Raw genomic sequence first — 14300 nt, 5'->3', positions numbered from 1 at the left:
AAGCCTTATCATAAGCATGAACAGATAAAGAATTAATAGCATTTCAGTGTTAAGCACGGGTTGTTTAACAGTCAGAGGAACAGATAAGACAGAGCTAGTCACCATTACCTTGGGCTTCTTCCAGTCATCCTGAGGTAGATATCATACAGGAATGCTGGGGCCTTATGGCTTACAGCAATCCAGTACTGATATAAAAGGTGATTGGAGGTTAGATTTACATTGGGCCGTCTGAAGGCCTGTTCGAGAGGATTCCTCTTGAAAGTGGAAATTACATGGTATTCTGAGGAAGAAAAGTTGTGTAACAGCTTTGATAACAACCATGTAATGAAGTTTTGAAAAAAAAAATCATGTTTTCACAATGCAAAATATTTTACCAAAGATTCAGAGTTCATTCATTTAAAAAACAAGCTTTTCTATTCTCCATAGCTAAGAGAAATGGGCATTAGACTGCTGATTCCAAGGAATTTAAAAACTGCCAGAATTTTAATTAAATGAATAAATTTTTACTAAAATTCATCCTGAAAATCTTGTTAATGTTTTACCTAGGCCAGTTTATAATGTCACTCTCTATATTTCACCTCTCACGATAGCTTCTTTCTTTCTGTTCCTCTTTCCAGATTCTTATTACTGTACTTACTTAAAAAAGAAAAGGAAAATCATCATCCTTTGCTTATGATTTATTCAAATTAAGACACATCATACAAGCTTAAAACAACCCCAAAATAACCTCTGCTGTAGTTTACTTAGGTTATTCAACATCAACACAATCAAACTTGGTATCTTCTATGTTAATATTTTAATGGAAATGTGTAATATGGAATTTGATTTTTCACAAAACTGTACAACACAACAAAGTGTATAAAAACCTCACTTACTTAAGATGCTTTAATATCCCTGAAGGACCATGACTTAAAATTGTGAAATCACTATAGAGTTTTTTCTTACATACTCCAGTCAATCCTTAAATTTAAATAAAAATGGCACAGAAAAACCCTAGTACAAATATCAAGTAAGACTGCTTTAAGGTGTGGTGGTGTATGACTATAATGTCAGTTCTTGTGAGGCTGAGGCAGGAGGATAGAAAGTTGGATGCCAGCCAGAACTATATTGCAAATTCCAGGTCAGTTTGAGCTACATAGTGAGATTTTTATATTGAAAAAAACAAAGCAAAGCAGAAATAAGGACCAGGAATGAAGTGGTAGAGTGCTTGACTCTGTGGATGGGTGAGGAAAGGGGTAGACTGATCCCCAGAACCAATTTACTTTAAAAACAAAATTATTTAGAATAGCAAAAATTCAATTGGAAATAAAAGATTTTAAAAAGAAAGTCATAAATATTTATATCTGACTCAATTTAAAAAGAGTTTGCCTTCAATCATCTTCAAGTTTTACTAGCCTATTTTAGAGCTAGTTAACAAATGTTCTACTTGTTATAGATCTTTTACTTTGGTAGAATGTAGTCTGGCAAAAAGTATCCTACTTCCTAACTCCTTCATTTAAAACTCTGGGGACCAACTGATAAACCTACTCTTATAGGTGTAAATATTACCTACAGACTGGCAACGTAAGACCTGAGTGTACTCATTTAAGCCATAGGTAGTCTATGAGAGTGTTGCAGATGACAAGAGAACAGCTAGGGTCTCACTAGGTGAATGGAGACATACATCAGGCTATTCTTACATTGTGAAACATTGAAGGTGTCCACAAGGCAGGATTGGTAGTTATTCTAAAACAGTAACTAAAATAAGAATAACTTTGTAACTCAGTGGCCCCAATACCTCATTTAAAAAAGTCAGTGAATGCTTTACGTTCTAACATTCAAAAACATAGATAAAATCATACCAACTTCCCCCCAGTGGAAAGGATTAGTGCTGCCTGTTGTGCAATTATACACCATGATGTTTCTTGGTCTGCAAAGACAAAGATGAAAGCAAAGAAACATAAGAGAAGTCAAAAGTATCCTAAGTCTTATGTACTATCAAAGCAGGAAGACATGATGATGCTGGGTACCTATTCTATATTATACAAAAAGCACCCTAAGGGATTATTTCTTAAATGTTTAGGCTTTAGTTACAAATACTATTATTACCATAAAAGGATGCTCAGAGAATATTACAGCTGCTCTAGTGTGCCATGGTTGACATACAAAAAACATCTCTTGTTTATACTATTTTAGTTTGGCTTAAATCATCATTCAGGACCCCCATCCATCCACCCCCCCCACACACACCTGTAAAGTCTGTGAATCATTAATTCTTTCTTACCACTGATGGTTCCATATGGTACTGCTTCCACTGCTCAGCAACTAGAACAGACAGTGGTATTTCCTATATCCTAATAGAACACTTTACTAACATGACACAATCAGGACTAAGGGATTAAGCTCCTTTTCCCTCTCAGTTACCACAGTTAATAAGCAATATCGTTGCCTCATATACCTATTAACTCCAGAATACCAGGCTGCAGCAAGGCTTGTGTTGACCACTACATCTACAGGAACAAGATCTGCAAGGGCATTGTTGGAGGCACGCATTGTTCGAAGAATTCCTTTCCCAGCCTTTTTTGAAATTAAAAACAATACATTCAGATACATAGCCAAAACACATATACATAGACATAAGTATAAAGATACAAGAATTTTTAATCAAAGAAGTAAATCAAAAAGTTTATTTACCGCAATGAAGAGACCACTTGGTCCATTAAAGTTATCAATCCATCCCTAATGTCAAAAATTGAAGGAAAAAAAAAGAGGTTAAAACTACTATCAAAGTAGATTTATATTTTGAAAGTGCTAACTCCAAACACACTTTGTCGTTTTCTCCCAAAGCCTAAGAAAGATCTACATTCCATGAAAAATAGTGGTCTTAGTACCCAAAAATGTCCCAAGAGTTTCCTCTAGTGTAATAAATGACTAAACCAAAGTATCTTTAAATTATTATCTACCTCTGCTAAATCTCCACAAAGGGGAAAAAATACTGTATACTTTCCATAGCTTTTCCTAAATTAAGCCCGTACACCTTTGATTTTATACTATTTATTAACACAGTATCTTGATTAAGAGAAAATAATACGTGTTCCTTAAACTTAGTAAATCAGAAGAAAACAGAATAATTATCAAAACAACAAAAGACAGGCTATCACTTACTGCTATTTATACAGACATTGGGCTTTTTGTTTTTGTTTTTCCTGAATCAGCTTACTTTCTGGCGTTTGTTTCTGCCTTCTCTTATTTTAAGGATTTAAAAGTATCCTAACACTGTTTTTTTCCTGCTTAGTAGTAGCAAGTTACCAAAGAAATCTCTTATGCTTTTCTTAGCTTTGTAATCTACACATAGAAAGATATACTTTACATAACTTTCTTTTGGCAATGAAAACAGATGAAATCGTGGTCTCCTTTACTGAAGACACAATGTCAGAACTTTTGATTTGATTTTTGGCTAGAAATTAAAACTGTTACTCTACATTCCATACACTCAGAAGCACCTTAGAGATAAAGGCGTGAGTAATATATCTTTTTCTATGCTCATCAGCTCTGTACAGTAGAGCACATTCAGCATATAACACAACTCTTAAGTCATATGCCTACTCTTTATACAGTTAGAACTTAAAACTCTAAATCCCAATTACTTAACAACTTTAAAGAGCTTACTGGAAAAGGTTCTTTCCAACTGGCACCAACAATCGATGGCCTTACAATGGCAACATTTAGCTTTGCTCCTTCTTGTTGTACAACATATTCTGCCAATGCCTTGGTGTAGATGTATGTATTAGGTCTGTCGCCTATCAATTTTGGTGTGATATCATTTACTAGGCCATCATCCATCCATCTGGCAAACAAAGAAATTACATTAAAAAATCCAAATATTTTATCACAGATTAAAAACCTACTTAATTGAACTTTGCACAAACCTATCTGTTGCCCTGATTTAAACAGTTGCACAATAACCCTTTTCTTGCTTTTTTTTTTTTTTTAAATAGGGTTTTCTCTGTGTAGGCCTGAATGTCCTGAAACTTGCTCCGTAGATCAGGCTCACCTTGAACTCAAAAATTCTCCTGCTTCTGCCTTCCAAGTGCTGGGATTAAAGGCATGTGCCATACAATAACTTTTACTAACAGGGAAAAAAAGGTAGTGTCTTTAAATATGAAACATAGGTCTACTATCTCCAACTCCTATATCAAATAAGAACCAATAGATCTTTCATAAATCATATTTAGATAGCAAACTCAACTGACCTGAACCAATTAAGGGTCTTTAGAAATTATCAAGCAGTTTAAACATTCAATATTTTGTGTGTCTTTGATCGGGGATGCTACCAAAAACGAAAATGAAGTAATTAAGTACTATTATATAGTACTTAAGTCAGAGTTCCTTTCCAAAGTCCAAATAAATTCCAAAATAGATCAGGTGTCTCAAATGTTTCATTAGAAAGTACATATATATGTATTACCATCTAATAGAGTAACAGGTTAAATATACACATTTGCTATTTACATATATTCACATTTAATATAAAATGTCTAATAATCTAAATAGTTAAGATGAATCACTGGGATTATATATCCCCAATAAAGATTAACAAATACTATGATTAATAATAAAAATATTAAAGCCTGTTATGAAAATTCAATTAACAACCTACAATTCAGTCATCTCTTAACTGACCTTACCATCTCTGAAGATCACCTGTAAAAAGGACCATGACCAAACAGGTGACGTCAATCATCTTTCCTTATTTTTCTCTAAGGTGCTATGCCCTTGTTTCTAGAAACTTGTCCTTTATGTCTACTAAGCACTCAAATAGATTCTGTATATTGTTACAATCTGATGATAAAAATAACTAGAGAAGCTTAAAATGCTCCCACATATGGAAGTACTTTGTGTATGTGGAAGAGTAAGAACATTAAACTACAGGCAAATAGCTATCCAGTTTGAGAAAAAACTACAACAGAGACTGAGTTTTAAAAACTGGGTAGGATAGGTAGTTGACAGATGGGAAAATAAGCTCCCTGCCCCACCTAAAAACAAAAAAACAAACAAATAAAAACACTGAAGAAAGACTCAGGCCACTAAACCTTACTTCTACTGAGTTTACACAGCAAGTTCACAAATCATTTACTAGACTAGACAGATTCCTTTGAAAGCCAGGAAAGGAGAAAAAAGATTTAGGTTACAAGGTCTTCTCATTTCCTTAGATACATGTATAAGCCAAGACTAAAAAGCCAAAAAGTAATAAGCTTCATTAACATCACTTTTCTCCAAAATCACAAACACTTTTATTGAGCTATGATGAAATGAGGTATATATTTAAGAACATCAATGAAACTGAGTCTCACAAGAAATGTCTCAGTCATCTATGGTACTGATTTTCTTACAATCCATTTCCATGAAAACCCTTTCTTAAAAGGTCACATGTGCTTATTTCAGGGATGGTGGGAATCAAAAGTAAATGGAATTATCTATGAGGAAAGATGGGACTGAGAAAAAACAAACATTGTAAGAAAAAAAGCCCATAGAGATACTGTTTGAAAACAAATATGTAAAGATGTAATGGCTGTTGGAATGCTTCTATAATTGTAGTCCAAAAAAAACTTCTTCATAAGGTAAGAAAGTCAGACCAAAAAGCAACTGAAGGCTAGATTGTGTTATATACATTTCACATAATCATCTACATTTATCAAATACAAATATTGTTCATGTAAGAATTGCTGCTAGGAATCCCTGTCCTTAGAAAGATGGTAACACTAGGAGTATGAATTAAAGGACTACAATTCCTCTGATTCTCCTAAAAAATAAAGTCTCTTTTTATGTAATGTACATTGCAGGAGAGGGAGTTCTTTAGAACCTTGGGGTTAGCAGCCATTGGTCTCTGGTCTCCATAGGAGCTAGAAATGACTACCTAAAAAACAAAGCTTCTAACACAGAGATAAATTATTCAGAGACCTTCCTCCAATCATTACCTGACTCAAAGGGAAAATTCTACAATTACCTCACCAACAGACAGAACCCTGTACTGGGCAGAAAATAAGCAGCTATTGAATACAGTAAGAGATAAATACATGCATGCACATGTGTGTAGATAGCACAGAGAGAGGGAAAAAAGATAAACTTGAATCCAAAATCTTAAGACTAAAAGCAATGTGTATGAATTCAAACGTACTCTAAAGAATCAATCAGCTTCTTGGGATCTACAGGGGGAGGATAAACCACTTCATCGATATGCTTTCGATTGCAGTAGGCATATGCTGTTGACACATGCATGAACACTTCCAGATTCTTCATTTGCTGTGCGAGGAGAATAAGCTGTCGTGTAGCAATCACATTTAACTGAACAGCATCTCTGCAAAAGAAAGAGACAATGAGAACTTAGAAATCTATGTGTTTTTTTTCCCTTTAACGTATTTAAAAACCAAATCTGAATTTCAGTAGGTAAGTACAGACAAAGAAACATGGTTTTCGGTAATTTGCAATTTCTCTGTTAGCTCTGAGTTGGTGTGTTTCATTTTAGTATGAAGAACATTAATTTTAATAACTATGCATGAATCTTCCAATAATAAAATAATCTCCAATATAGGATTTGAAAAACAAAGCATACACTGTGATGTAAAACAGGATTATGAACAAAGCTATAGAATCAGGCTGGGCTCAGACCCGGGTATAGCTTTCTTGTTAGCTAAAATGCTAAGTTACACAAGCACCCTACCCTCAGCTTCCTCACCTGTAAATGAAACAGTAATAGAATCTCCCACCAGAACTGGGAACGACTAAATGAAAAAAATAACTTGTAAGCATTATAAGCATTTAGTATCTGCTATTCTTAACACCATCTCAAAACTGCCTGTGAGTATTAAGATAAGCAAATGGTGGAAAGTTTTTTTCTATACAACTTGATTCGTAGCATTTTTTTAATGGTCCATCAAAAGGTCTATTATACAACATAGTAATTGAACTAAAAAAATAACATACCAGAATAATGAAAATTATACATTTTTAAAACATTCTCAATACAAGAAAAGTTATGTGAGGTCATAAACATAATACTTTAGTCATTCCACATGCATTGTGCATGATAAACATACAGAGTAAGTCCCAAACCAGTGACACATTCAATCTCAAATAAATAAACAAATAAACAAGTAAATGAATGAATGAATGAATGAAGTAAAAACAGTGAACAGCATTCAAGGAATCCTACCCTTAATTTGTCCTCTGGTTTCCACACACATGTGTACACACACCTGCACATACACCAACAAACAGACTATAAAAGTAGGGGGATGGAGACAGGTTGAAATACTCAACACTACTGAGTGGTAAAACTGGCATAGAGTATTATTAGTCTTATTACAACTACAAATTCATACAACTGACCTAAAAGAAACTAGGACAAAGTGCCAGTAATTACAGGAAGTATGCATTTGTTAATTTAGTAACCTAAATTTCAGAGCAAAAAGTCACCCAAAGCCTAATTTTTCAAACAAGAAAAACATTTTTTATGGCAAGTGAAAATTACACAAATTGTTATGTATCAATATTACAGAATCACGTAGTGACTAAAAGTATAACCATGAAAAACATTAGAAACATGTAAGTTATTTCTATGCTAAATTTAAAAGGTGAAATTATTAAATTAACATTAATAACTATGTAAAAACAATGCATGCTTAAACATAGATCCAATGAGCTTTGAGGGGAGGCCTTTTTAAGGTAGGGCTATGTAGCCCAGGGCTGGCCTGGAACTCCAACTCCCTATGTTGTCTAGGATGAACCTGTTTTATGATCCTCCTACCTCCACCTCTTGAATGTTGGGATTACAAACATGTATCATTACATCAGGTGTGAAATTTTTTTATAAAAATGAAAATGGCACTGAGCACTCTGCAAAATGCTCATTTTGTCAGTGTTTAAGAAAAAATACGTCACAGGTAGAATTCAGTCTATCTGACTGTACAGCAATACTTTGATAACTATCTGTTTAAAAAGAACGGGGACAAGGAGGATATTGTTTAAGAAGAGGTATACTGAGAATATTTTATTACAAGCTCCTGAGGACAGGACAAGAAGTTCTGGGTCACCAGAAACAAGGAGTAACTCATAAAAGGGAAAATCTAAATAAATAAAGATCTCTTAAGACTTTATTTCTTTTAATTACATCTGAGATTCTATGGAGGAAAAAAATGTTTTTAATGAAACTAAGGTAGGGGTCTTATGATCTTCCCAAATCTCAACTAAGGAGAAAAAAACATCTGTTCAAATTGAAATCTAGCAAAAGACCTTTCACAGAGAGGATACTATCCACTAGAGCATTGAGAATGCATTATTTTCTTTCACATTTACAAAACAATGGGGATAGGGAGAGAGATGTTTTGAAAAAAGGACACAAGGGGTATTCTGTTGCACTGTCCTGAGGATAGTGACAGATTCTAGGTCACTGAAGTGAGGAATAACTCAGGAGGCACACTTCTGTGCCTTTAGTCTCTCCACTCTATTTGTACCTGAGAGCCCAAACCTGCAGACATACTAAAACAATATCTGCAAGGCTACTTTTAACCTCAATAGAGACACTAGTTTTATTCTGTTGAACTTCAGACTGAGTCCCTTACATGCTAGACCAGAAAGTAAGAAAAATGAAATAAAGTTCTCAAGTTTTGCTTTATGAAATAGTAAATCTTAAGACAGGCAGGGTCAAGTACAATCAAGAAATCTACATTTTAAAATATGTTTCCAGTTATTATAGTTTTATTTTCTCTTTTTTTCTTTTCTTTGGAGGTGGAAAAAGGCAGATAATATATTTATTAAAGGCAGCTTTCCCTACAGGAGCACGTATAAAAAGTTCACAGCAGAGACAGAACTAGAAAAAAAGCTATCACCACAAAGTGCCCACACAAGCACCAGGATTCACCACTGGCCCTTCCTTAAGTCTAAGGACTGTACCATTCCTTTATCTTAATCTGTACTTCCACTCCTTTTGGAAAACCAACTCCATACCTTCCCCTAGGGCCTCATCATCTAGAACTGCTCCATTGCTGAAATCCATGCCTGTTCCCCAAACAATCTGTTTATTCCCTCTTTTCTGACTGTTTTTGACCCCATGATAGCCTCTGGCCTCTTGATATTCTTCTCTATACACAACTGATACTGTCCCGCCTAGTGAATAACCAACTACTTACACAATTACTTACTCCTCCTTTCTCACCTCTTTATTCCTGTCAATTTCTCCCCAGTTCAATATTTCAAAAACATGTCTGAAAACTAATGAACTTTGCCTCCTCAGCACTCAACAGATGTGTTCAGTACTATCTGCATTTAGGCCTGTATCAACATAGTTTGCACATGCCCCAGGGCTTTATGAAAGGGTGCACATCCAAATTTACCTTGGTTCCACCCCAAAGCATTAGGCACAATGTTATGGTGACTCTCCTCCTCCTGCATCCCCTCAGAAGTAATAATTATACCATGTGATATCTGTGGCTTAACAGATGATAATGATTATAGTTATACATGGTTTTCCCCTAGGTGGCTATTTCAGGCTATTTCCAGTATTTCTGAACATCTGGCCCAAATCTAATGTTCTACTAATATTTACACATCAACATACACTAGATTTGCTTCACAGAAATAGTTATGATGTAGAGACTAGAACTAGAACAGTAAACATTCATGGCTTAACAAAGGGATAGTTAACAATAAATTATCTAGACTTTCCAATATGGTCTGTCTAGTATAAGAAATTGTAATAATGAAAAAAATCCTTATCATTAATGATAAATCCAAGGAGAATACAAAAGTAATATACTGTGATCCTTCTGGTAAAGGTTTCTTTGATGTGTTTTATCCTAATTAATGTTTTCTGTTAATAAAATTCCCCTTAAAAACACCCAATTTCCCCCTTTAAGTCAATGAGAACTATACCACAACTAGTATATTAGTATTATACACCAGTCCCTGAAAACACAAATGATTTCTTTTGATTATAATAAGAAAATAATTAAAGCATGAACTATTAGGGGAAAATATGTCATTGTATAGTAATGAATTCTAAGGAAAAATAAAGCATCCACTAAAATTCAGTAACAAACAAGCAAAGTAGTATATGCCTGTAATACCAGCACTTGGGAAGCTGAGGCAGAAAGAGCATAATATTAAGGTTAGCCTGGGATACCATAGCCTGTTTCAAACAAATATCAGGGACTATATTCATAATCTTGAAAATACTATTTAAAGTACCATGTTAGACTTATATGCAAATATACAAGGAAGGGAAAATTTCAAATGTTAAAAACAAGGCATTTTCAGGGCTTAGGGCCCAAATGACAATCTCTGATCAACTCTTACACATAAGGTTCAGGGAGCATCACCAAAGAGGGGCAAAAAAATTCTAAGAGAGGACCAGGAAGTCTGCTATGAGATTATGCCTTCCATATATGAGAAGAAAGTTGTACCCATGAAATCTCAGTGATATGGCTGAACAAAATACCAGCTAACATGCCATGGGGGAAACCTAAGAGTCCTATCATGACAGCTAAGAAAGAGAGAGAACTGGTCTTTCCCAGCAAGAGCCCCAAACTGGTTATCCAATACAAACTGGTAAATCCTAAAAATATATACAATATGAGCAACACTAAATGGACTTGGCAAGTTGTTTTTATGTATTTATTCATATATGTACATATGTATTTATTATCCCTTCTGCTGAGGCTATGAATTTGAGAAGAGGGGCTGGTGGGAGAACAAGAGGGAAATAATGTAAATACAGCACACATATATGAAATTAAAAAAAATTAATTATAAAAAAATTTTCTTACTGATGAAGGTACAAATTTCTTTAAGATGGAACGTATTGCTTTACATATATTTTCAATATTATTTGTCTTTATTTGAAGAATAACATATGTTTATGGTGGGAATAATAATAGTCACATAAAATTAAAAACAATTACCATCAATATAGAAAAACATATATGCCTAATACACATGATGCATATCTATCTAATAAAGTGAGATTATACTACACTGATTATGATATTATTTTGTTACTTCTGGATTCTAAACACATGACAGTCCCTGAGTGTCTCACCTGCTGGCTTACAAAAGAATTAAAAGAGAGTGATAAAGCAATGGCTTACAGACTGATACTCTGTGGTTGAGAGGTAAAATAATCCATCAGAAAAAGTCTTCTGAGAAGTGCCAATTTACAGATAAGCAAACTCAAATTCAAGAAGGTTAATAATTGTCCAAACTCTTCAGTTAATAAACAATGAGGTCAAGACTAGAACTAAAGTGTGTTACTCCAAATTTTTTTCCGTTTTCTCTATGGTGTTGCCTCAGATGCCTCAGGAATAAAATGGATTTGCCCAGGACAAGCTGGGTAAGGTTATGACAGAAGGAACAAATGAGCATGTTTTGAAGACTGTAAAGCACAACCCCGGAACTATAAGAGGCAGTGATCGTATCTTCACACACCCAAACGCTTGGCATTATGCTCTCACACAATATAATCATGTAATAGTTAACACTTTTATGTTCAAAAAATATGAGAATTATTCCCAGAGCTTAACTTTTTGAACATTTTAAAGAGAAGGGTTTCACAGAGAGTTCTGAACCCCCAAAACAAATGCTTTATCGTTTAAACTAGTGTAAGACTATATAATAAAATTAACATAAAATTGTACTTTTAGACACACCATCAAAAATAATGGTGTTATGAATTAAATTCTATTATTTGAAGTATATATTCATTTATTTTTCAAAAAAGATTTATTTATTTTTAGCGCATGTGTATGGATGTTTTGCCTGCATATATGTCTGTGTACCACATATGTGTCCAGTATGAATGGACACCAGATGAGGACAGCCAATCCCTATAATGAGCTACAGATGGCTGTAAGACATCATGTGGGTGTTGGAAATCAACCCAGGTCCTCTGGAAGATCAGTCGATACTCTTAACCATTGAGCCATCTTTCAAGCCCTTTATTTTATTTTTAAAATACTGATCACTTAAAATGTTGGTTTTGTGTGTGTGTGTGTGTGTGTGTGTGTGTGTGTGTGTGTGTTTAACTAGAAGCAGGATGTATCCTGAAGTTCAAATTTGGTTTCAAATTAAATTTCTGATGTTACCTTGTGTCTTAACAATGACACCAAAGCAGAGTTTTTGAAATATAAACGAAGTGTCAAAAGTCACTTCTTAGCATGCAAAACCTGAACTTAATTTTGATTATGTTCTAGAATACATAGTGAAGAGTGGAAACAAACAGCTGCTGGTGTAGAAGAGTCTGACAACAATTCACAAAGAGGTAACCAACACAGCTGAGTAACTCTTCCTGCTTCTTATCAAGTACACTCTGCTCTCTTCTAGTCCGTTACCTCTGTCCTATTTTATAAAGTCATGGCAAGGTTTTATAGTCAGCATATACTAGCTGTCTTTTATTTTCAAAATGATTATAAAAGAATTTTACTAACTTCAATAAAACACCGACAGTCACTATTAACATATGACAGTTTCATAACATTTTCAAAACAAGCTCACTAAAAAGTCGAATTAAAATTATATCTGTAACATATGTAATTCAATGTTAATAAGTATTTGTACTTACCTTAAATTTTCATTAAATCTTACAGTAGCTGCACAGTGGAATATGATATTGGTAGATTCTATAATGACCTCCTTATCTTCTTCACTGAGAGCGAGTTTAGGTTGGGTGAGTTCACTGTTGATTGGTATAATTTTCTCTCTAAAATCTGAATTTTCATCTCTCAACCTGTCAAAAAGCTATCAAATAGGAATATATTTATTCTAGGATAGTGTTTTCCACTTCCCAAAATCTATTATAAACTCTTTCCCCATCAAGGAAAGCTATTTTAAATTTCATGAGGCACAGAATGAAAGATTGCTCGTCTTCCAGACATAAAGTCGAGACTCAGAGAGTTCAAGCTGGCTCCTCAGATTGCCTTATGCCTCAGAACAGGCTTAAGAAACAGAAGACATCTGGACAAAGATAGCCTCACTCTCCAACACTGCCAGTTAATTGTTTGACTCTTGTAAAAGATTTTAAAGACTGTTTAATTATATGTGTAGGTATCTGTACACCTGAGTGCAGTACCCACAGAGGCCAGAAGAGGATGTGGTATCCCCTGGAGTTAGGAGTTACAGAAAGTTCTTGGAGGAAATGACACTGAATCAGAGACCTGAAGGAGCAACAGAACATGTAGGCATACAGGTGAGTGATGGGGACAAAAGTGAGAGAGAAATTTCAATGTAAAAGCGTGTTCTTGCACAGGATGAAAAAACATACATTTTAGAAAGAAACATCAACTGGATTTGGCTACTGCGTAGTTCTGTTTGGTTGTTGCATACTTGAAATATCAATCATAACAGTAGTTTAGACCTTATTAGAAAATTTGGTCTAGCATAAAAGAAAGCTGTTTTCTTCTCCTCACTCTAGTTCACTGCCATACTGCAGGAACTTAGCAATTTCTCTACAATTTTCTTTATGGGGGGTGGGGATACAGAAACAATATGTATACACTATGCATCTAATTTAATGCTTCACGAATTTCATACACAAGCATATACCTCTGTCCCCTTCCAAATTATCATCCTCCACATTTACCTTGCCACTAAGGATTTCTTCCACACGCTCTTGCGGTGTCTGTCCAGCTTTCTGTCTCACCAAAACATAGACTGAATTCACCTTAGGACAAGATCTCAGCAACTTTTCCAGAAGCACCTTCCCTAAGAAACCAGTAGCTCCTGTGAGGAGGATATTCTTGCCTTCATAGTATTCTGGGATGGAAACCATTTTGACTATGAGAGAAACATGACAACACAAGCAGTTTAATGAATGTATGCTCAATCTTATTTTAAAACCTCTTGGTTTCCACATTAGTATTTTAAAAGACTGGCAAAAATCAAAATTAAATATTGACAATTATAATACAGAGCAAGCAAGAATGGACTGCAGCTTCTCAAGACATTGTTCTTTCCTGGATCACCTCAGAAAAATCACTCACCTTTTCAGGCCCCAGGTTTCTTTAGTATAGTTGTATTTAAAAGATCTCTAAAACATTACATTAAGAACGCAAATATTCATTAAACCCCTGTTAAACCTTAATACAACTAAATAATGGTTCTCTCCTCCCAAAGAAATTTATAATTCTGAGTGGAGGTCAGCAGACTCAAAATAACACTTGAATAACACTGCCAGGTTTCACAGTCACCTGTCATCAGACACCTAAACAGGAAAACATCAAATCCTTTCTTCTACACATTCATGACAATAAGCAAAAAAAAAAAAAAAAAAA

General features: G+C 34.5%; 1 protein-coding gene across 1 annotated transcript in view; it reads right to left on the bottom strand.

Annotated features, from left to right (window-relative positions):
• The window catches only part of LOC126487579 (fatty acyl-CoA reductase 1-like), a 29644-nt gene extending 15385 nt beyond the window's left edge, over nt 1-14259 (bottom strand). Inside the window, 8 exon segments of the mRNA XM_050120483.1 lie at nt 109-280; nt 1842-1909; nt 2438-2556; nt 2674-2718; nt 3649-3826; nt 6158-6337; nt 12593-12768; nt 13610-14259. Of these exon segments, the coding sequence (XP_049976440.1) occupies nt 109-280; nt 1842-1909; nt 2438-2556; nt 2674-2718; nt 3649-3826; nt 6158-6337; nt 12593-12768; nt 13610-13882 (1211 nt within the window). The 5' untranslated portion in view covers nt 13883-14259.
• Between the last annotated feature and the right edge of the window lie 41 nt (nt 14260-14300).

Source organism: Alexandromys fortis, unplaced genomic scaffold, assembly GCF_014885135.2.
Source record: "Alexandromys fortis isolate MF-2015 unplaced genomic scaffold, M_Fortis_MF-2015_v1.1 scaffold_191, whole genome shotgun sequence".
In the NCBI taxonomy this organism is placed as follows: Eukaryota; Metazoa; Chordata; class Mammalia; order Rodentia; family Cricetidae; genus Alexandromys; species Alexandromys fortis.
This window is presented reverse-complemented; position numbering and strand designations above follow the sequence as displayed.